Raw genomic sequence first — 21,404 nt, 5'->3', positions numbered from 1 at the left:
CTACACATGAGAAAGAGACATCATGGCTTTCAAATGAGCAAAGTGGCAATTGGTCAAGGCCACACCCTCAGCCTCCACCTTGCCCCACCTCTCTCTCTCCTAAAAAGCTACAGACTCTAAGGTCTATATATAAAAGCATCCAAAGAGCACCATGTCATGGGACCTTTAAGTAAGTAAGTAACATGTGAGTAATTTATCCAGTAATTTTAATACGTTTGGATATACGTCCTCTCTTAATATTACAGCAGGTCTATTGGTTTGAAAAGGAACTTTACCAGATATTTAAATAACAAATATATTTTATGATAATGTTTGGTCAAAAAAACTGTCAGACCAACTATACAAAATCCCAAGATTTTTAATTTCAGAATTTTGAAATATTGAAACTCGTACAAAAAATGTACCTTTAAGAAGCAAGAGCAAGTAAATTAGTGGCATTTCTGATTTAAAAAAATGAGTAATTGTTTCAGCACTACATGATGCTGTATGATTTTGTGCGCTTAGAATGGCAAAAAGTTTATATTTTAAATTTTCTTTACTTAAAATTGCATGCGACACACACACAGTGTAACTTCGATCTAAGTTTAAAACACAATGCAGATATTGATGTTAAAGCAAAACTCTTTCCTTTTCAATGGTTACACTTAATTAAAATCATGTTTAAACTTCAGCAAAGATTGCAGAACAAGTGAAGTGTGATACCAAGGTTCTCGTGCTCATGTTCATAATCTAAAGGCATTCAAACATGACGACTGACTTTTGTACCTGAGGAAGAGAAACGAAAGCCTCCCGTTCCTCAGTCGCAGCTCTCAGCCTTCGTTCATGATCCAGACGAAACTGGATGTCAGAAGCAGGGGTGTCCCGGAGCTGAACCCACAACAGCACACAGTTATTTGGGATAAATGACATCACATGTTGATAACTTAAGTTTTTTTGATCAACAAAATCACTAGGATTTGTGTATGAGATGATTACGCCTTGATTATATTTGTTCTCTTTAATTTCCAGTGTAAAACAAAGATTCACTGAGTGGGAATGAAAAACATCCAATGAGATCTGACCTTCACACAAGTGCAAACGCATTACACCGTCTTCTGCAAAGTCTGCAGCAAAATGATTATAATTTAATGCTGCCCATTTCAATCTGGAATAAATATCTCTTTAGCCAGCAACTTCAAAGCTTTTTGATCAAACCTCAAATGAAAGTGTAAGAATCTTAGAAATATTTTGGGAAAGAGAAGATTGATAGCGCTGTCATGTCTCCCCTCTACATATAAACCTAAAGCCAGCAGCCGGTTAGCTCAGCTTAGCATAAAGTCTTGAAATGTGGGCGAACAGCTAGCCTATTTCTTGTCCAAAGGTAACACAAATCTGCCAACCAGCACCTTGGCACATAAACTGCAACCTGTCTTTTTTCACTTTTATATTTGTGCAGATTAAACAAAAAACGAGATTTTTTTTTACATTCAGAGCAGGCTGTTTCCCCTTGTATCCAGTTTTAATGCTAAGCTTATCTAACCAACTGCAAATTTCTATTTACTGTATGAGAGTCGGCATAAAAGCAAATGTATTATTAGAAAACTATCTAAATCGCTGGTGGCCTCTTTTTTATGATGAAACATTTACTTTGGGCTTAACAGAATTGTGACTAGAAACTGAGATGGGCAAAATGATACTGTTTCTGTAAATAAAGCCTACTGTATATTCATCAATCAATGAATTTTATTTGACACATGAAATAATACGAGGTACAATTCCCGACAGTGAATGTAAAGAGCCGCACAACACTGACAAACCATCTGACCAGTTAGCTTTGTCTGTATCATGGGTTCTATCACCAAAATAAAACATCACTAAAACGTCATTATTTGTCTTGTGACAGGCATTATTTCTAAAAATGCACTTAAAAAAAAATATATATATATACAGTATATACAGTATATATATATATATATATATATATATATATATATATATATATATATATATATATATATTTTACAAATTCTTATTTTCCAAATACAGCAATCACAATAGGAACTGAATGCATGAAGTTTGATTTGTTTTACTACAGGTGAAAAAACAGCTCATAGGAAAATGAAACGCTTATGTTTATGGTTTTGAATGTAATGATTCTTAAACTCGTTTACATCACATCCCTATCTGCCCTTCTAAAAGAAGTCAAAGTGCAGACTTTGACAATTTGGAAATTGCAGTTTTAATGCAATTTATTTCTTCAGTCTTGTGGCATTCACTATACCTCCAACAGTAAGTTGAGCTGTTCAGTGTGTACTGACCCTGAATCACCTCCCTGTCAGCCCAATGTCGAATGCAAATCACACAGGCCTACAGTGCAGTGCTAATCCTGCCATATCTGAGCCGCTTTCCAAATCATTTATTTCACCTCACAGATTACACTGCAGCAGAAATCACAGGAACAAAAAGAAATCGATGTGCTATAACTGTAAATGTAATGCTGCCAGTGCTCTGCATTACATAACAGTGAGTAATTTCTCTATGAACACAAGCATGAGGCAGTGCTTGTGAGTTACAGTGTCCAGCGATTACATAGCCGGTTTATAAAACAGACGAGTCACTAAAGGATTTAACAGATCTGATCGGATGTGTGCTGCAGCAACGTTACCACTCGCCTCTTTGGTTGCACTCTTTGATTTTGTGTTTAAAGTGTGTTGTGACACTTCTGTGTAAGATGCACTTTAACATATGTTGAATCTGCTGAGTCGAGTATTGACGGTGCAGCCGGTAGTAATGAACTGGTGCTAGAGGGCATGACTGCAGTGTGCAGACTCAGCCATGATTTACTGAGTGCGTACATATGCCTAACAAGTCGATATACTGTAGCTGTGCATGGCTGCTGTCTCACACTGTTTTAAAGGACAACAAACTGTCCACCAGCAGATACATTTATCAAAGAACACAACATACAATTGAAACATTTGGTGCAATAAATCCTCATAACTCTGCAGTACTTTGCGACTTTCGTTTTGTTTCTTTGAAATCAATCATAAAATGTCATGGGGCACATGAAGTGAATATGAAAGAAATACGAAAATGTAAAAACATATATGATGATTAAATAATGATTAGTGGCTATAGAAGTGGATATTTATTGTGAAAGTAGAGTGAGTGAATTGAGTGAAATTGTGCTCAGCATCAAAAAAGTGACTTTGGCCGGAGCGTCACTCGACATGCTAGACGAAGCGGCCTTTAGATCACAACCCCCAAGAACAAACCCCAACATTTTATCCTCTGTAGTTCATGATCAGACAAATTGATAAAATATACAGCAGTGGTCAGAGACACTTCATATACTTTGGTTGAGATGGGAGAAGGGTCCTTACGACATGAACAGTCTCTTCAGAATTGACCTTCTAAAGTGTGTCATACTTTGTTGGAGTACTCAGAGATTTAAAACAAAACTTTTTTCAGTTTTTTTGTTTCTAGTAATAAACTGTGATGTCAACTCCTCAGAATTGACCTGTACCTGTAAATGTTATCAATTGCTTCACTGTAGGGCAAGTGAGGTCTTTCTTACCATGGTGCACTGCTTCTCAGCCCAACAGACACTATAAAAACCAACCCCAGAAGCGCCCAGAGTGTCCTTTTCAGTATAATGACACGCATTCTGTATCATTGACTGCATTTCATTGAAGGCGTGACAATGATGTGACAACCTCCAAAAATGTATTACATTAAAAATGACATGTTTTTGGTGCATCTACAGGCACAAGCAGAGCTGTATTTCACAGTTCACCGTGAGAAAAAAAGAAAACAGAGAAGAAACCAAACCAGATTTGTCTTTGAATCAAATAAATGAATCAAATTAAATGATTGAAAAATAGAGTCTAGGTCGACAGAAAGCCTGTGTACAAGGCTCATGGTGGAGTCAGTGTCAACTTAACCCCACAGGTGAAAGGGAGAGACATAGGAGGGAGGCACTGACCTCTGCTCTTAAAGCCAGGGGCCTGTGGTACCTAGTGAGTCCCATGGCTCCCCTGCTCTGGGCCTGGCCCCCACCCTGGCTCTGGCTCTGGGGCTCCACGCCACGCTCCTGTCCTAGACGCCACTCCAGCTCATCCCTCTGACCGGACTGTGAGTGACGTGGGGTGGGGAAGGGGAGGGAAGGGGGTTGAGGTGTGGGGATAGTGGGTGTAAGGGGTTGGGAACATGGGTGACAGGAGCGGAACACAGGGGTGCAGGTAGTGGTGGTGGTATTAGGGATGTGTGAGGTGGATTGTGGACATAACAGACAGAAGACAACAAAGGGTTGAGGGGACAAAGAAAGAAAGCGGACGAGGAAAAACAAAAATAAAACAGAAAATAGGTGAAAAATATAAACGGGGGGGGCGGGGGTAACTAACAGACTACTAGGTGTGGAGAAGAACAAACGGACTAAAGTACGAAGAAAAGCGCAAAGAGAAAGACCAACTTAAAGATGACGCCGTATGAGAGAGATGAGAAGAGAACGAGAGTGAGGATGAACAAAATCATGGGCTGAAACATCTGGCGGGAACACGAAAAGGAGCAAAGAGAGGGAATCGGGGGGGGGGGGGGGGGGGGGGGGGGGGGGGGGGGGGGAGAATGCAAAACACTTGTTATGAAGCGCATGCAATGAGGGATACATGAGTCCAAACCAACAGCTGAGAGATACCAAGGAAAACTGCAAAGCGAGAGCTAGCACGCTAAAGTTTTCCAACATATGTGTTGCCTGTGTGCACAGCCGTGTATGTTGTAGAAGCAGTCAGCCAGGGAAGGTTGCATCTTAAGCCTACACGATGCACATTGTTTTCAGACATTACAGCATTTAAAATACACTGGAGGCCTTTTAGGCTTTAGTTGAACTTTAAGACTGCAATTCTGGTTGCTCCCTTTTTTTAGCAGTGCCCACATTTTATTTCTGCAAGTGAGCATTCTCCCTAGCTAACAGGAACTTTATGCTGTCGTGCCAAATAGGTATCTGCATAAGTGTGTAGGATTCAGTAATGGAAAACAATAGCAGACATGTTCTCATATTTATGAATTCCATGACTTGAAACTGTTTTTGAATTTATAATTTTTGTCTCATAATTATCTCGTAGCAATTGTATAATTTCACACCTTTAAATGAAAATGTTGTTATTATAATGATAAAATAAGAAAAATAAAGTGAGTTTAACACGTGTTCGAGAAGAACATAAGCCATAATTGCGAAAGAACATTTCTAACACTTTACAAGATAATTGCAAATTTAAAAACCTTGTAATTAGTGTGAATGATTCTTTTGTTTCTTCACGATCAGCATCTTGTAAACATGCGATGAGTTTTGTCACAACTACGGAAGAAAACACTTCCAACACTTAAAAAGATCATTACAAAACAGTGCTAACAAGATATGGAAATGATTATTACATGTCATATTCATACTTTCGTCTCAATTTCAATTGTCTTGTAAAGATCCCATAATTGCAAAATCCAAAATTTACTCAACGGATATGGTACTGAAACATAATTTTACCAATCAACAGTTTGTGGGATACTTTAATTATCTCAAGATCCACATCCTATAATTAAGAGATACAAAACATTTCCATAAATTTACGAGATAATTGTGAGATCAAGATCTTTTAATTACAACATACGGCTCTTGTTATTATGGGACAAATATAGTAAACTGATGGGACCCTGAGATAATAATTGTGAGAAAACATCTGCGAATGCGCTTGAGTACATATCTTAACTTTTTTAAATGGACTATGTATACACACCTTACTCTTTGCTGCTGCAGTGACTATTGTTGATCTGTAACGTATTACATGTAAAACTCCACTGCTCTACAACTTTAAAGCATCTTCAGCAATTTTCATTAGACAAATGCCTTATTACTTTGAACAGGCTTGAGGTGTTAGTACAGTGATTATCTTTGACTAAACCACCCAGCTTCACCCAGACTAACCAGTGAGCCCTAGGCAGAGGAGCAAAGCAGTCATTGGATAGAATGAGTATGGAGGCAACTTTACTTTATTAACTCTACAAAGCAGATTGGGTTCTTGAAGTGAGAAATGTTTGAGGGGCTGTTTGTTTTATTCCATACGACAGTCGGGCTGATCAGATAACACACGCACGCCCGCACACACACACACACACACACACACACACGCACACACGCACACACGCACACACGCACACACGTCTGCCTGATCATGCATCACTGAGAACTGGCATTGGAAGAGTACACAGTATGTTGACATGTTGACTTACACTAAGCTGCAATAACACAAGAACAGAAAGCAGGATGCCAGCCAGCGAGGTTCTGCCAGAGGCAACTCACACAGCACCATGCAGACGTTTTTCAATAGGAGGTTATTTTAGACAGTGCACACATTTTTATGGCTCGTCTCCTTGGCAACACCAGGGAGTAACCAATTCCGTGTGTATATATGTGTGTGTATGTGTGTGTGTGTGTGTGTGTGTGTGTGTGTGTGTGTGTAATAATATGTACTGCAAAAATAATAGTTACACCATTTGTGTGTCTTTATGAGTCACACGTCATATGCTGGCATGGTGTCATCGTGCAACAGTTCAACATGTCAGGAAAAGCTCTGAATCGAGTCAATGGAAGAAGCTGCTATAACTCCTTTAGTACTTACTCCATTCATACCAAGCAACCTCTCAAGCATCTTCCTTTGGCCCTGGCAGCTGCAGACAGTGAGTGCGGTAAGAAGAAGGCAGGCAGGGCTGCTGACTATGAGGATGTGCATGGAGATGCAGATGTGAATGTGACAGCAGCAGGAAGCAATAGTGGTGCGGTGGGTCAAGGGAAGGGTGGTGCTGGTGCCAATATGGTAGAGCTGGGTGGCTCATGTTGGAGCGTGGTCCTGCTATGTCACCCTGTTTGGGCATTGAACGTCTGAGTGTCTCAAGGGTTCTCTCAAGGAGTCTCTCAATGTTTCCACTTGAAGCTTTAAATAATAGGATTAGATTCTTCTAAGTAGGTCTATCTGCGTGTGCACATTACTAGAGGACCCACCTACTAAATGATTCGCCTTTGAAACGATAGCGGTTGTTGCAGTTTGGTTAGGTTTAGGCACCAAAACTATCCAGATAGTTTTAGGGGGAGTGAAGCGGGGAGTGTCATGTAGATTGTAAAACTGCAGAAAGACTCTTCTCTATTTTTGAAGTCTATCTAAAAGGGGTGTACGATTCAGAAAATGCCGCGATTTGATTTGATTACGATTTTTAGGCTCACAATTCAATTCAATATTGATTTTCAATTCAAAAACGATTACTAATATATCCATATTATTCATGTGGATTTGTTTGTTATTTGTTATTTTAACATCCTATTATGATGTACTGTATGTGTATGTTGTGTGTAATGTCTGTAAGCTGCTGGGAGCTTGAATATCCCCTTGGGGGATCAATAAAGTATCCATATATCTATCATGTGATTGTAGTAGACCTACACTAATGTATACATTTTTTAATATACATATATATATACATATATATACATATTTAATTTAAAAAAAAGATTTTGGGGATTTTATTAATTAATTTTTAATCGGTAGGGCTTGAATTGTGATTCAAATATGAATTGATCTTTTTGCACACCCCTACTATCATAATCTGTATTATAATGGTCTAATCTCAGCTCCCTTTTTCTATACATTAGGTGGGTGACCAATCCAACGCTGAGTGAATTCTTGAAGCCAACACTGAAGGATCAAAAATAGGCAACTCTTGTGACACCTCCTGTTTATAATTCAAAAGATTAGAAAGATAAAGAGACCTTGATTTCAGGGTCTGTATTCTGATTAAAAATCCAGATCAAGCAAGTATTTGCCCTTTATCTCCGTGGGAGGTTTCTGTCTTCCCTGAGCTCGCCTTAGGACACCTGCATTACTGTTTGACAAGTGACAACTTCCCACCTGCTATAGAATGACTCCACAGTAGTAAACAAATTACACAGTCCTCGCTCTGTGAAAAAATGCATTTTTAAATTAAAACCCAAAGTTAATGTGAGGCTTCAGCAGTCTGAGCTAGCAGAATTACGTTGGACCTCTCAGAAAGGAAACACTGTCCAGGAAAACACAAACTACGAATTCTGAAAAACAAGAAAACCAACTTCATTTGGCCAAATCAGACTTCTAATGCCTTATATTTGGCTTTGGCTGCCTTGAAAAAGTTCGAAAAGATTTAGTTTTTCAGTATTACAGGGTGCACTACTGAAACATTACCAGACTTGCAGTTTCAAATCAATGCAGCATATTGTTTTTAATGCACGTTTCTTATTCCTCGTCAAAACCTGGTGCCTACATTACCCATAAAACAACTCAACCGCAGTTTGGTTGGAGATTCAGGTGTGTTATGCTAGTATAGCGTCTAATGTAGCCTTGAGCCTCTAGCAGAGATGAGGAGCTACTGTATAGATGTCTGGTAAGCTCACTTCTTTCTAACTTCCCACCCCAGAATGTTTTAATTTCAAACTTTTAGTCTTGAGCTTTTTTACGTACGCAGTACTGACACTTGTAGACATACTTTGTTGAGTAAAATTGGCACACTTCATACATTTTTGCATGGAATAAAGACTGGATTTTCTTCCTTATTTCTTGCAGTGGAGTCGCACTACTGGCAATATGAAAAGAACAAATTATTACAAAAACCTTTAACTATCTTAGATTACATACAGGCAGCTACACATAGCTATACAGCTATGTTTGCCTACAACTTAATAAGATTCCCATTGACAGGCATGGCTGTGGATAGTAAGTGTTCTGCTAGAGATGTACGGTGCTGCCACTGTTTTTAATTAGAGCTGAGTTTTTGCGAACAGTGCAGACTTAGGATCTCATTTAGTTTAGTTTGTCCTTAAATTGTCGACTAATGACTAAATACGTAGGGCCATTTAAATCCAAACTTAATCAATTCTCACATTTACAAACACACCAGTGAGTTCTCTTATGGCTATATATATTTTTTTTTTCGGGTTTTGAAGCAATGAAGCCATCTGGTGTGATATTGTTTTCAGTCTTACTTTCAACATGATGTTGTCTGAACAACCAGGTGGGATGCTTTTGAAGTTGGATGCTAATAAATGTTCTAAATGATCCGCAAGATTTTAAACAAACATCTTGTTTGCAATGGTCATCGAAAATCTTAAATACTGATTTTCCTCATCATGATGAACTGCCATTCTGGCTGAGAGGCTTTCCACCTTATTATTGATATTTCTCTTTTTTGCAAAAGAACCAAGCATCCACAGAAAGAAGACATCTAAATGTACTGAGAGATCTCACCTTTATATCAGTAGAAAAGAACACAAGAAGTCTACCCTTTGAACTTACCTGGAAGTCCGTTACCAGGTCTCTTCCAAAGGTGCCAATGGGAGAGTCCCGGGACATGGATGTGACTGTTGACAGGAAGCTGCTTGACTCTGTGAGATTTGGCATAGGTGACAGATCGTCTGTCCTTTCTCTCAGCCCCTCCCCTACATGGTCCAGCTTTTCCATGAAGATGTGTAGCTCCGTGCTGAAAGCCTTCATGCGAGTGTTGATGGTGTCTAGGACCTGGGTGTCTGGTTTGGATCCAGACGCTGCATCTCCTTCCAGGCTCTCTCCTGTTGTCACCAGTAGCCTGCCGTCAAAGATCAAACTGTCGGTGTCCGTGATCAGACGGTCCACTGTCTTCCCTAGCCTTTCCGCCTCGCGTTTCACGTTTGTGAATGACTCCCGTTCTTCCCTCCTGCGGTTGGCCATTTCAGTGGCGCTGAGCTCACTGCCCTCCGAGGGTTTGATGCTTCCCAACCCTGAGGTGGTTGCCGTTTTCTCAAACAGGTCTTCAGAGTCACTCTCGCCACCAATAGGGCCCTCCCTCTTGGGGTGGAGGAGAAGAAGTCGCCCTGCCTCTTCTTCTTCAGCAGCTTCTCGTCGGCCTGCATCACTCTCTGCGTCGCTGTCTCGAGGGCTGCTGTTGCGGAGTCCCAGGTGTGCAGCCAGGTCACAGCGCTGGACGTTGGACATGAGGACTCGGTTCTCGTATTGCAGCTTCATCACCTTTCCACTCAGCTCATTGATCTGCATCCTGGCTGATTTAAGCTCGTCCATCATCACCCCGCTGCTGGAGCCATTACCATTTCCCCCATTCCCAGTTTTAAATAATCCTCCCTCACTACCCTCCTCGCCAACAGAGCTGCTGCAGGGGCCAAACTTGAAGCGATTGAGTTCAGATGTCAGCTGCCTGTTGTGGTCCTCAATCTCTGAGATGGAGCGGCGCAGCAGCTCAGCCTCCTCCTCCACAAATTGTAGATGGCGACGAAGCTCACTTGCCGAATCCAGCGCATCACCACCGTATGGTGACGAGGGCATGCTGGAGAAGGGTTCTCTCCCAAAGCAGTCTCTTTCATACTGACAGCGAATGTCTTCGTTTTCTGCCCGTAGGCTGCGGTTCTCCACTTCCAGCTCTACAATCTTTCTGCCCAGGATGTTGGCCTCCTCCTCCACCAGCTTGAGCCGTAATCGTAGCTCAGCCTCTCGAGTGGTGTGAGGACCACCACCAGAGCACTCAGCCAGCGGAAGGGGACTGTCCACGTCCCCGTAAACTGACTTGTACTTCTGCAGCTCTTGCTCCAGTTCGTCCTTCTCCCGGCCAAGCTTTGCCATCTTTTTTCTCATCAGGCTGGACTCTTCCTTAGCAAACTGAAGCTGGCACCTGAGGTCTGCACTGTCATCCTAGAAGTGTGATAGGATAGACAAATCTTTAAAAACTTTAAAGGATAAAGGTGGTGATACATTTTACATTTGTTATTATCAAAACTGTAGTTTTTAGCACACGTTTGTATAGTGCATTGAGTGGGGACTATATACAGCAATGTAGTAATTCACATTTGGTGTTCTAGTGAGTAATTAGTGCAGCTGGACGGTGTGTGTAGCACTGACCGAAGATAAACTACACTGTATGTGTATGTGTTTATGGTAAAGAAGGGACATGCCACCCAGTGCAACAGTGTGGCTCACTGATGTGTTTTTAATGGTTTTTGGACAACAATGGGGCTCTATGGAACAGAGAAATAACATGTGTGTATATATACAGCACTGCAGAGGTTTGGCTACACAGGCTACACAATACTTGTTTATCAATTCATTGTTGGTTTTGGTCTTTTTATGGGATTTGTTGACAATAAGAAAAATATAGAGTATCACCAAGCTTACTGTTTAATGGCTATGGCATTTAAATTGTTAGAGTTTTAAATTTAAAGAAAAAGGACATAATAATATTTTTAGAATTGATTTACCTGATTTGTGGACTTCTTGTCTTTAAATGTTTCCCTGCTACCTCGTCTTCTCAGTACAGTCTGTAAAAGAACAAAGAAGAGGGACGTAAAACATGTAATCATATACACCGTTAAAAAATAATTCTTCCAAAATTCAGTAGTGCTGCAAGGGAAACAAAAAATAACATAAACCAATACACAGCACACTGATAAAAGCAATACAAGAGGCTTTGTGAATTCAATAGTGAGGATCTCTGTAGTTTTAAGATGCTATCAATATTTTGATAGATCAAAATGCCAGTGTTTATACAGACACGCGCAATAACTGACAATCAAAGTAATGATTTCAACGCATAACACAAATGCAGTGGGAAAAAAAAGGTTCACTAACATGTACGCCAATAATGACAAAGTATTTACTCAAAGGCAAATTGCAGCTCATATGACATAATAACTGATTGATGTATGTACATAGTAATGGTAATAGCCTGTATCAAAGGCCAAGATCTGGTTACAAAGTTAGTGTTTAAACACTTTGTGTGATTTGTGTGACGTCACTTCAGACCCTCAGCATCTAGTCCAGAAGTACAATGATGAGGATATTCTGTCGTGTATTTTATATATATGTATGATGCATCAGGGTGCTTTAGATCCTATTCAGAGCTCAGTATGACAGACGTCTTATACCGGCTCAGATTCAGTGACACATGGCGTTTTGACAATGCTGGGGGGGGGGGGGGGGGGGGGGGGGGGGGGGGGGGGGGGGGGGGAAGCATCTATCTGTCCAGTGGGGAAATCTGTCCTGTAGCTAAAACTAGGCATTGCATGCAAAGCCCGGATAAAACAGGGTCCTCTGCACACCAGCTTAGTCTCAGAGAGACTAATAAAATCAATCATTTTTTTGATCAAGTCAGTGCACTTCCTTTCACCATTGGTTGCAGCTCTTTAACTCTATAAGTGCAGAGTGCAGAGCTTTCAAGCGTGAACCTTTTTTTTCCAGAACATGATTGCTGTCCTGGCAGAATTATTTAAAGGTTCTGGTGATCAATTAAGCTGTGCTCTTTTCTAGACATGATGTAAATATACTCAATCTGATGGTTTCAATCAAATTTCAATGTACTGTACAAATTCTTTGTGATGATTTTGCTTAGACTGCAGCAAACAATCAAGTTTGAAGCGCTTTAAGTAGTGTCTATGATAAAGCACTGATATGAGAAAACACTATATAATTGTAATGAATTATTATTTTGTATAAAATTTGTATAAACATAATATATTTGTAAAAAGTAAAAATTGGTTTTGGTTATTAAATGATCCTAAGAACTAATGATTATAAAAATCGTTGGTGTCAGAAAGAAATTCTCCCTTCAAGTAGAGAATATTGATAACGTTTTATATTTCGCTTATTTCAAGTATTTCAAGTATTCCTTTGTTTGTTATGACGCTTTGTCAAAAGAAACATAACAGATTTTTAAACTCAGCTCTAAAATGATTGGCAAAGCCCAGAGAATCCCTTAAATTATTCTGAACAAGTCTTCAAAAAGGCCCTATGATTTTGATAACATTCTGGTTGGTTTGCAAACTGTACATGCAGACATCCTACTTGCCAATCTATTAATGTGACAGCAATCAAGTCAGGTTTGTGTCATGTTTAAACTGTTTTGTAAATGTTCCCCGTAAGCTTGTGACTTTTGAGGGATGAATTGAATGACCACAGTCAGTGAACAAAATATAACTCATCAGTGTTTCAGCTGCTGCTGTTTAAGGATACAATGTTCTTCTTCTACTTCTCTTTTACATTTTACTTTATATAAAGCAAACTCTTCACTGTACAAGCTCTGTTGCCAGCCAAAACAGAACAGTAGGACAGTGTGAATCATTCATGGCCAGATGGATGGAAAGTGTGAGGGGGAACCTGCACTGCCCAGAGCAGGAAGAGACCTTGTCTCAGTTGTTTTTGACAGGAAGGGAGTGCCCACTTAGAAACCAAACATGAGCATAACCATAGTGTTGGCAGTCATATTTACAGAAAGAGATTCAAGCCTTCTGTTTTGCCCAGTTCTGTGACACATTTTATCTTGGATTTTGTATGATAAATTTCCACTGCAGCAAAGGCTGAAGATAACTTTCTTTTGCTTCTCAAAAGACCTTAGTTTCATTAGTGCTAATGCTTTGGTGATCCATGCTTTATCCTTTGCCTTTCATCAACATGTAACTGGAGAAAACACAGGATTTTGGACACAGAGAAGAGTTTTAAACATCTCTACTCTGCCCTATTACGGTCTCCTTTGACATTTCTGTGTCTGATCCAAACTTAATCAAAGGCAGCAGTTAACTGCATCCTAATGCAGAAAGGTTAATAGCTTTTTGGGCCAATCCCTTGCCTAGCATCTATTGCATGATATGTTTGTCATGCCTGATCCCCACACGGCACAAACTGTCTGGTTTTCCCATCAAAAGAAAGTAATCAGATGTGTTTAATCCCATATTTAACTTGCAAGTTAAAATGTTCAGGGCGTCCCGAATAGTTACATGTCAAAATGACTGAGAGCGCTGACACACACCTCATGGCAACCTCCACTAATGCACAGATTGGTTCATATCATGCACTGTATTTCATCCCTGGGAATCTTCAACAAGACTATAATAGTTTTTATTTGACAATGACAGACTGTAATTCTGTCATCCCTGTGGGGGGGGGGGGGGGGGGGGGGAGAGAATAGTGTCTGTGGCACTATCTCCAAGACCAGTCGTGGTTTAATTCCCAGCCCTGGTGACGGAGCAAATCTCTCTGGGGAGACAGCGGATTAAACGGCATCTTGTGCAAAGATCCCAGCCCGCCACAACCAGGGATCCCTGCTTACTCTATACAGAAGTCAATTTGTTACTTGGAGAAACAACTGTGTGATCAGCAAGCAAAAGAACACTGATCAAATAGTTTGTCAGAGCCAATTACCTCAGTCTGACCTTTTAACTTATTCACTGCATTTCAAATAATATATAATAACAAAACATTATCATTGACTAAGACAAACTATACTAGCATGCTGTGAGCTTTTTACACTGCAAAAAAGGGGTGTCTAAAAACAAGATACAAAACTGATTACTCTGGATTTTGGACTAAGAGGAAAAAAAAGTGAAAAAGGCTCTGTGAAATTCGGATGGGCATTTTGCACTATTGTCTGACATTTTACACACACACACACACACACACACACTTCCCTTGCTCTTTGTGTGACCGTATTTTTCCCACTTTAACACACAATTGCACTCATGCACACCAAAAATGCACAGAGGCACAAACACCCCTCTTCATCATCTGAATGCACGGCTCTCGCATGCCTGTTAGCACGGGTTAGTGGCAGTCAGTCGTGCAATCGTAGGCTGGTAGGCAGCTCCAGCTGGTGTGGGGGCTGCCTGTAGTACTGGTGCTGCTGGTTTTACTCCCCTGGGCCTCTGCCAGCCTGCAGGATTAGCAGATTGTAGTTACACAGTTGTTACCCTGTTGACTGAATGCCAGGTGCTGTATGCAAGGACAGAATGACTGATGGTCTGTATTTCTTTGGCCTTCTCCTATACCTCCTTCTTGGGCTTCCCTTTTATTTGGACCCCTCCTTCTCTGTTTCTTTTCTCTCTGTTCTTTCACATCCCACCATCATGTGACCCATGACAGACATCTAAAATGGAGGGGGTCACTAATGGTTTATATGGTTCTATCGTTCTGAATGACAGTTTTAGTTAATGACGTTATTGTAGCCACCGAAAACCTCTTCAAAGGCCTCATTATGGTTGAGTGTTAAGATGAGAATTAAGATTTTATTAAGTTTAAAGTTCAGGTTGAGATAGATTTAAAGCTATGCATAATTTCTATCTCCCCCATGAGCAATTCCGAGAAATGACAACAAAACGGTTGGTGCGTCCACATGAAACAAGCCTTCCGTGATCGCACATCAACCCCACCCCTTCTCCACACAGTTACGGAGTTAAGGAGGACACGGAGGATTAAAAAACACAATAGACTTTTCAGAAGAGGTAATTATCTTCGCTCGAAAGTTGCCGGATGTTCAGTTTTTTGAACTAACCATAATGAGAAATACAGAGAGACTTTTGTGGAGCTTATAGTCTTAATTAGCTTTGTATCGAGTCAGCTTGAACGTTTATAATCATAAAATAGTTATGACCTAAAGCTTTGGATTTGGCTTTAAGATAAAGGCTAGAGTTAGGACAAGGTTCACGAAAGGTTATGGATTAAGTGCAAGATTTCTATGGCGACAACTGAGGTTCATTTAGTGGTCAGACCTGAAATAGCATTACATTTAAAAATAACTATTTTATCATGAATTCTCTGGTTGAAGTCCAGCCAGGGATCTTTGTTGTACAGTACGTTGTTCCCCATCTTTCATTATCCTTCTGTGATCTCTCTACCATTGACTATAAAATGGCATGACCCAAGAAAAAACACAGGCTATATGGTAGAGGCTTATTGCTACAGGTACCGGTGAGAAATACAATTGAGGATGCTCAGTTTGAATGAGTTTAAGTTAGTTTAAGTGGTAAATAATACTACGAATATAGGTTATTAAAACTCTGTATCACAGATCCTATAATTTCTCTTCTGTCTAGACACTTGCAAAGTCATGAGTTGAATTGCACTCTTCACGATTTTTCTCTTGATTGAGCAACGCAGTGCGTTACTGGATAAGATCTTGCTATGAAACAATAGTTAAGCCAGGTTCAAAATCAGGATTAACTGGACGACCATGGAATTTTTGCTGACTCCTCTTTACAAGTGCAGTAACCTCACTGAAATGACTGATGAGACTGCAGTTTTTTAACGCAGTATATTATTACATTATAGTCAGCGTAAATACCACCTAAAGAATAACATTTAGGGTTAAAATATGAATTAGGATGTTGTTTGTGTTAAAGTCGAGTTTGAATTAAATAAATTCAACTCATGATAAGGGTTCAGATTTGAGTATGGTGTTAAAGCTTGAACAGTAGTTGAAGGTCTCAACAAAGCCAGTAACGTATGTGAGTGAGTGAGTGAGTGAGTGAGTAGAAGCACATTGTTCAATAGGTAACCTTTGCTTGGTGAAACCCTGCAGCTGAAAAGCAGAGAAATGCTGCTGCTACAATTTCACTACATAATCTTTGAAAGAGTGGTACATTCACAAGGAAAAAAGGAGAACATTGTGTACTCCGGCACGCCTGTTTGCGTAAGACACTGAGGCCTTTTTGGACAAGTACTGGATGACATTGCACAGTGACATCACCAAAACAATCCCAATATGGGGAGTAAGAAATATTTTGAGGGTGGAAATGAAGAAAATAGAAACACAGCGAGTGTATTTTCGGTAGCATCTGTACTCAACAGCTTGGCCTATTTATGATTTTGCTCAAAGACCACAACACAGTGCAGAGAAAGCAATACATCCATAAGAGAGTGGCGTCTGGCTCTGGTAATGGGATTTAACAGGAAGTGTCGGATGGATGGATGGCTGGGGCGAGTATTGGGAGAGTGGAGCCCAAAAGGAGCAGCGACAGGATGTAGATAAACCCCTTCTCAGCACTGACAGAGAAGCCTAAGACTCCAGCACAACAGAGTAGATATTACTCACCCGGCGGGAGAGCTCAGAGAGATAAGTTGGCATGAAATGTTTAGAGGCAGATTATATTAGTGAGATCAGGATGAATGAGCGCTCAATCTGGAATGTAATCCGTTTTAATAAATTAATTAATACTACACAGACACTAAAATGAATGGGTACAAGTGTCACATGCTCTCATTTTATCATTTAATTACATTTGTTTCCATCCAAGGACACATTTGGCTGGACGAGATATATTTAAAGCTCCTGCTACACCATGATTTACGGTGCTGTGTGTGTTTTTATAAGGAGAATCAATCTTTGGCGCGTAGCACCTGCAGTAGGCAGGTACAGTCTAAATATACTGCATCTGGATATACTCCATCAATATGAACCATGCAACCAATTGGAATTCAATTTGATGTTAAAATTGGAACACAAACCCCATACTGGCTACACTGAGGAGACATCATATAGGTTTGGCAGTAATATTTCAAAAAGCCCTAAACCAATCAAAGCTAACTGAATTACAGTAATCCAGTAGAGCCGGCTGCTCAGTCCACGTGTGTTTGTGTGCAGATTCATGTATATCTGCTGTCATTAGTCTCCCACATGTGTCTAAGAATGGTTGGCTGCCTGTTTTTGTGCTTTTGCAGTCACTGAGTGCCTGCTTGTTTGTCCTATTGCTTGTGTGTATGAGGCTGAGCTGTTGTGGGCTTATATACTGTACATCTGCCAGTGCGTGCATATGTTGGCAGCGAGACAGGTTAAATGCAGCACTCTGAAGTCATTTCAATGTCTGGCCATCCCCAGCGTATATGGGAATCTTGTAAACAGACACAGGCTTTTCTATTGCCCCTGCATCATGACATCAATAGCTGCCCAGAGATTACTTTCCACCTCGGTGGTGAATGTGAAATCCTTTTTGTTAGAACCAAGGGAATTATGATTATGAATGCCGAAGCAGAGTTTTTGAGAGGATGCCTGCATGGGACTGCACATCAGACTTCCAGAAATCAAATTTATATATTTTACAAAATGTTGTCTTGGTAAAATTGAATATGGGCATGTTTTGGCATAAAGCACCACACTGGTCAAAATTAGACATCAAATAGGAGAAGATGATCTTAAGCTGCATTAATTCATGTTTTTACCAATGGATCAAATGACGTAATGTGAGAGGGATTTACATAGCTCTACATAGCTCTGCTCTCACCGCTCTCATTGGCATCACATTTCTGAGTGAAAAGGATCAACCCACTAAACTTTGCTTGCTCCTACCTACTGTACTTTACCCAGCATCAAATGGCAGGGATTTTCGAGTGGGAACAGTGAAAATCATCATTCAGTAGTTAGACCATTAAATAAACTCTTTCTGCATTCTACAGTCTGTTTACAAATTCCATTTAGATCAACATTTCTCAGTAGCAGAGTGTGGAGAGTGTTCCCAACGATGGTACATGTGGTGATTTGTGTGTTTTAAGATTTACTTAACTTACTGCAAAACTTAAATTTATTAATCCTTAAAGCACCTTCTGTAGCGCACAAACCTGAAATGTTGAAACCTTTGCAACAAAGCTGCACCCTAAATCTTTTCATAATTTTTTGCTCAGGTTAATTTCTGTTAAAATGTATTTATTTGAGAATTAAACAATATTTAGCTACTGGTTTAGTAGTCCTGAAAGACCATTCTCCCAGCCTTTGAATGCAGCATAATATTTATGGCTGAAATGTGATAATCGAGTAATACGGGAACTGTATGAACCGTATCATCGCATAAATCTAAGCAACTGATTATTGGACTAAGAAACTTTTTGTCAACCATATTTCAAACAACGTGAATTGTAACTTCTCAAGCTATCTTGATAACAGACAAAGAAAAGTAAAAAAAAAAGAACAGTTAAAATTAAGAACACATTTGCATTGTAACATACAAAAAGCAGCTTTTGCAATAAACGTGTGACAATTAACAGGTGTTACATGATGTGTCAACACTGCTGCTTTTTTTGGTTGCACACTAAAGACCTGTAGGCCCTTTAGAAGATTGAATCAACACTGGCCGTAATAGCGACCACTGCTGACCTGCATAGGTTTTACATCATCCTGTGTTGCAACATGCGCACAATATGCCTGCCTGTGTGTGTGTTTGTGTGTCTATAATTTAATATTTTTGTAGTCCAATGTGTGTGTCTGCCGGAGGTTGCATGTGAGCTGCGGTAGGTCACTCCCATACTGTTCATCTTCATTAAGCCAGTCCCGGACCTCAGTCTGAGAACTGACATGCCTTAAAGAGCAGCACAATAGAGCTTTTATGGGGCGTGTCACACCGCTTTTACTCGCGCTTTACAAATCTCCCTCAACAACCCCACAGACTGGCATGCGGCACACAGAAAACATGATGCCACTGTGCCAACTGGCGCAAACCAATGACACAAGATTGAGATAATGTTTTGGTGAAATTAATAGTAAGAAATGAACAAAGAGTTTTTCTACTAATCCGATGTACAGAACGGAGCAGTGTTGTTTCATTCTGATTTGAAATGAAACAACAGGATACGGTAATTAGCTGCTAATAATGATGTTCTCGATCAGAGGATAAAGACTAGACTGTTTTCCTCAACAGTGAATCAGGTTTAACAGTGTAACACAAGCCTTGTGATTAATCATTGTGCGTGTGCGTGTGTGTGTGTGTGTGTGTGTGTGTGTGTGTGTGTGTGTGTGTGCATGATACATTTGCCGTCAAACTGGTTCTCAAATGGCTCGAGTGTGTTGTGCTGAATCGGCAGATCCCACGGTAAGGAGAGGGCCGGAAAGAGGAGAAGCTACACTTCAGCGAGCGCTCCCATTAGCAGGTTTAGCTTCTCTGATATGTATAATTACAACCAGCTCCACCTTAAGGTCCTTTATGACACACAGATTAATTTGTATTCTGTCACTTTCACTAAAGCTCTACCCAGTGTGTGTAACAGTAAAGTAATCTGCACATTCTGCATTTAAGCAAAAGCAACAAATGAGGAAAGAAACAGCTAGCTCTTTAAGACAGTGCTATAGTGATAAATGTGGGACTCTTTAATGATCAGAAGTAGAAAAAGGGGATTAAATAAAGGAAAAAGAGAAGCAGTAAAGCTTATGTGTTATCTTTGTCAAAATAGATTAGGTTGAGACAGATAAGAGCAAGGGCACAAAGAGCCCTCTTATATCAGCCTACACTCTTAAAATCACAGTGTTCTCACTATCATTTTTTTGCTGATTATTATCTAGCTCAGTGGTCATGTCTCCTTCTTTCTCAATGTTTTATTTGAATACTTTTTAAAAGCCTGACAAGGTCAAAATATCCAGTTTTTTTTCACAAGAAAAAAGAAAAGGTTAGATGAGAGTCAGAAAAGCACAGTATTCTGTGCACCATTAATTAAATAAATTAATTGAGACCCCTCAGGTTTATATTGTGGCCTCTTGGAGGACTCTCGACCCCAGGATGGGAACCACAGTTCTAGATTAGCTGACATTTACAATTCTCACTATTGTTTACTTGATTCTTTACATGCTTCTTCTGCTAGCACACATTTTCTTACTGGATAAAGTATGTACTGTGATACCAAGTAACTAGTCTTTATTCCAAAGAAAAAACAGCATCAATTAAAAACAAATGCTTTTGAACTTCTAATAATTAACAGTAAAGCTGTCTCTGCTGGCGCACAGTCAGAACCTACACTGGTCTGTTGCCTTGTGAACAGTAGTAAAGCCAGAAAATCTTCTCACAGTAATTAATGACCCATTGCCTGGCTGGGCTGCCCATCACTGGCAGCCATTGTATTGGATGGTTTGAGAGAGGAAAATCAAAAAATGTGACCTGAGAATAGATGGACTGAGACAAGGAGATTCTTTAACACAGAGAACTGAGAAATTGAGTCTGTGTTGTGGATACACTTAAATTTCAAGTTTTACAAAGCCCTCAACATGTACTGCTCTTGATGTACACCATAAATTCAACTAAAACTTAATTAGCTGAAAATCCAAAGAAAGAAGATCCAACACCTTGAATCTGGTACAGATTTATTTATAAAAACACCACAGTCAACCGGTTAGTCAGTTAACCATTTGATACATTACAATTAATGGTTTGGTAAGGCTGTCGAGCTTTTCGTTTTCAAACAGCACATATGCGCTTATATACTGTATACACCATAAAGAATGTATTTATGGAGTATTATTTGCTCTTGATTGCTAAATAGATAATAGTCCTAGAAGTATGATAAGAAAAAATGTAAAATCAGACTTATTTTGTTCTAACACTGTTTTGGCTGCTTGCATTGTCAAACTGTATTGTTACGGCTGCTGTTAGGAGCCGTTGCATGTGGTTGCTGTGTGATCCCCGGCTGGGGATTGGTTGGTGCCATGATCCTGATTAGAGCATCCACCAATCAGTGAGCTGTGTTTGGGGTCTGCCACCACACTGCCGTGCAAGCGAGAGCTGTACCTCCATTTAGTATGCTGCCTCTGTTCTGTTTGTTAAGATTTGCAAATTGTATGTATATTGTGTTCTT

General features: G+C 40.0%; 1 protein-coding gene across 1 annotated transcript in view; it reads right to left on the bottom strand.

Annotated features, from left to right (window-relative positions):
• LOC117954854 (microtubule cross-linking factor 1) overlaps nucleotides 1-21,404 on the bottom strand; it is a 66,005-nt gene that overhangs the window by 22,943 nt on the left and 21,658 nt on the right. The window contains exons 4-7 of the mRNA XM_034888884.1: nucleotides 11,291-11,350; nucleotides 9,345-10,727; nucleotides 3,965-4,111; nucleotides 766-867 (exon numbers count right to left, since the gene is read on the bottom strand). Coding sequence (XP_034744775.1) covers nucleotides 766-867; nucleotides 3,965-4,111; nucleotides 9,345-10,727; nucleotides 11,291-11,350 — 1,692 coding nt within the window. The remainder of the gene's footprint in view (nucleotides 1-765; nucleotides 868-3,964; nucleotides 4,112-9,344; nucleotides 10,728-11,290; nucleotides 11,351-21,404) is intronic.

Source organism: Etheostoma cragini, chromosome 12 (genome assembly GCF_013103735.1).
Source record: "Etheostoma cragini isolate CJK2018 chromosome 12, CSU_Ecrag_1.0, whole genome shotgun sequence".
Lineage (NCBI taxonomy): Eukaryota > Metazoa > Chordata > Actinopteri > Perciformes > Percidae > Etheostoma > Etheostoma cragini.
The sequence above is the reverse complement of the archived record's forward strand: the minus strand, read 5'-3'. Positions and strand labels throughout refer to the sequence as shown.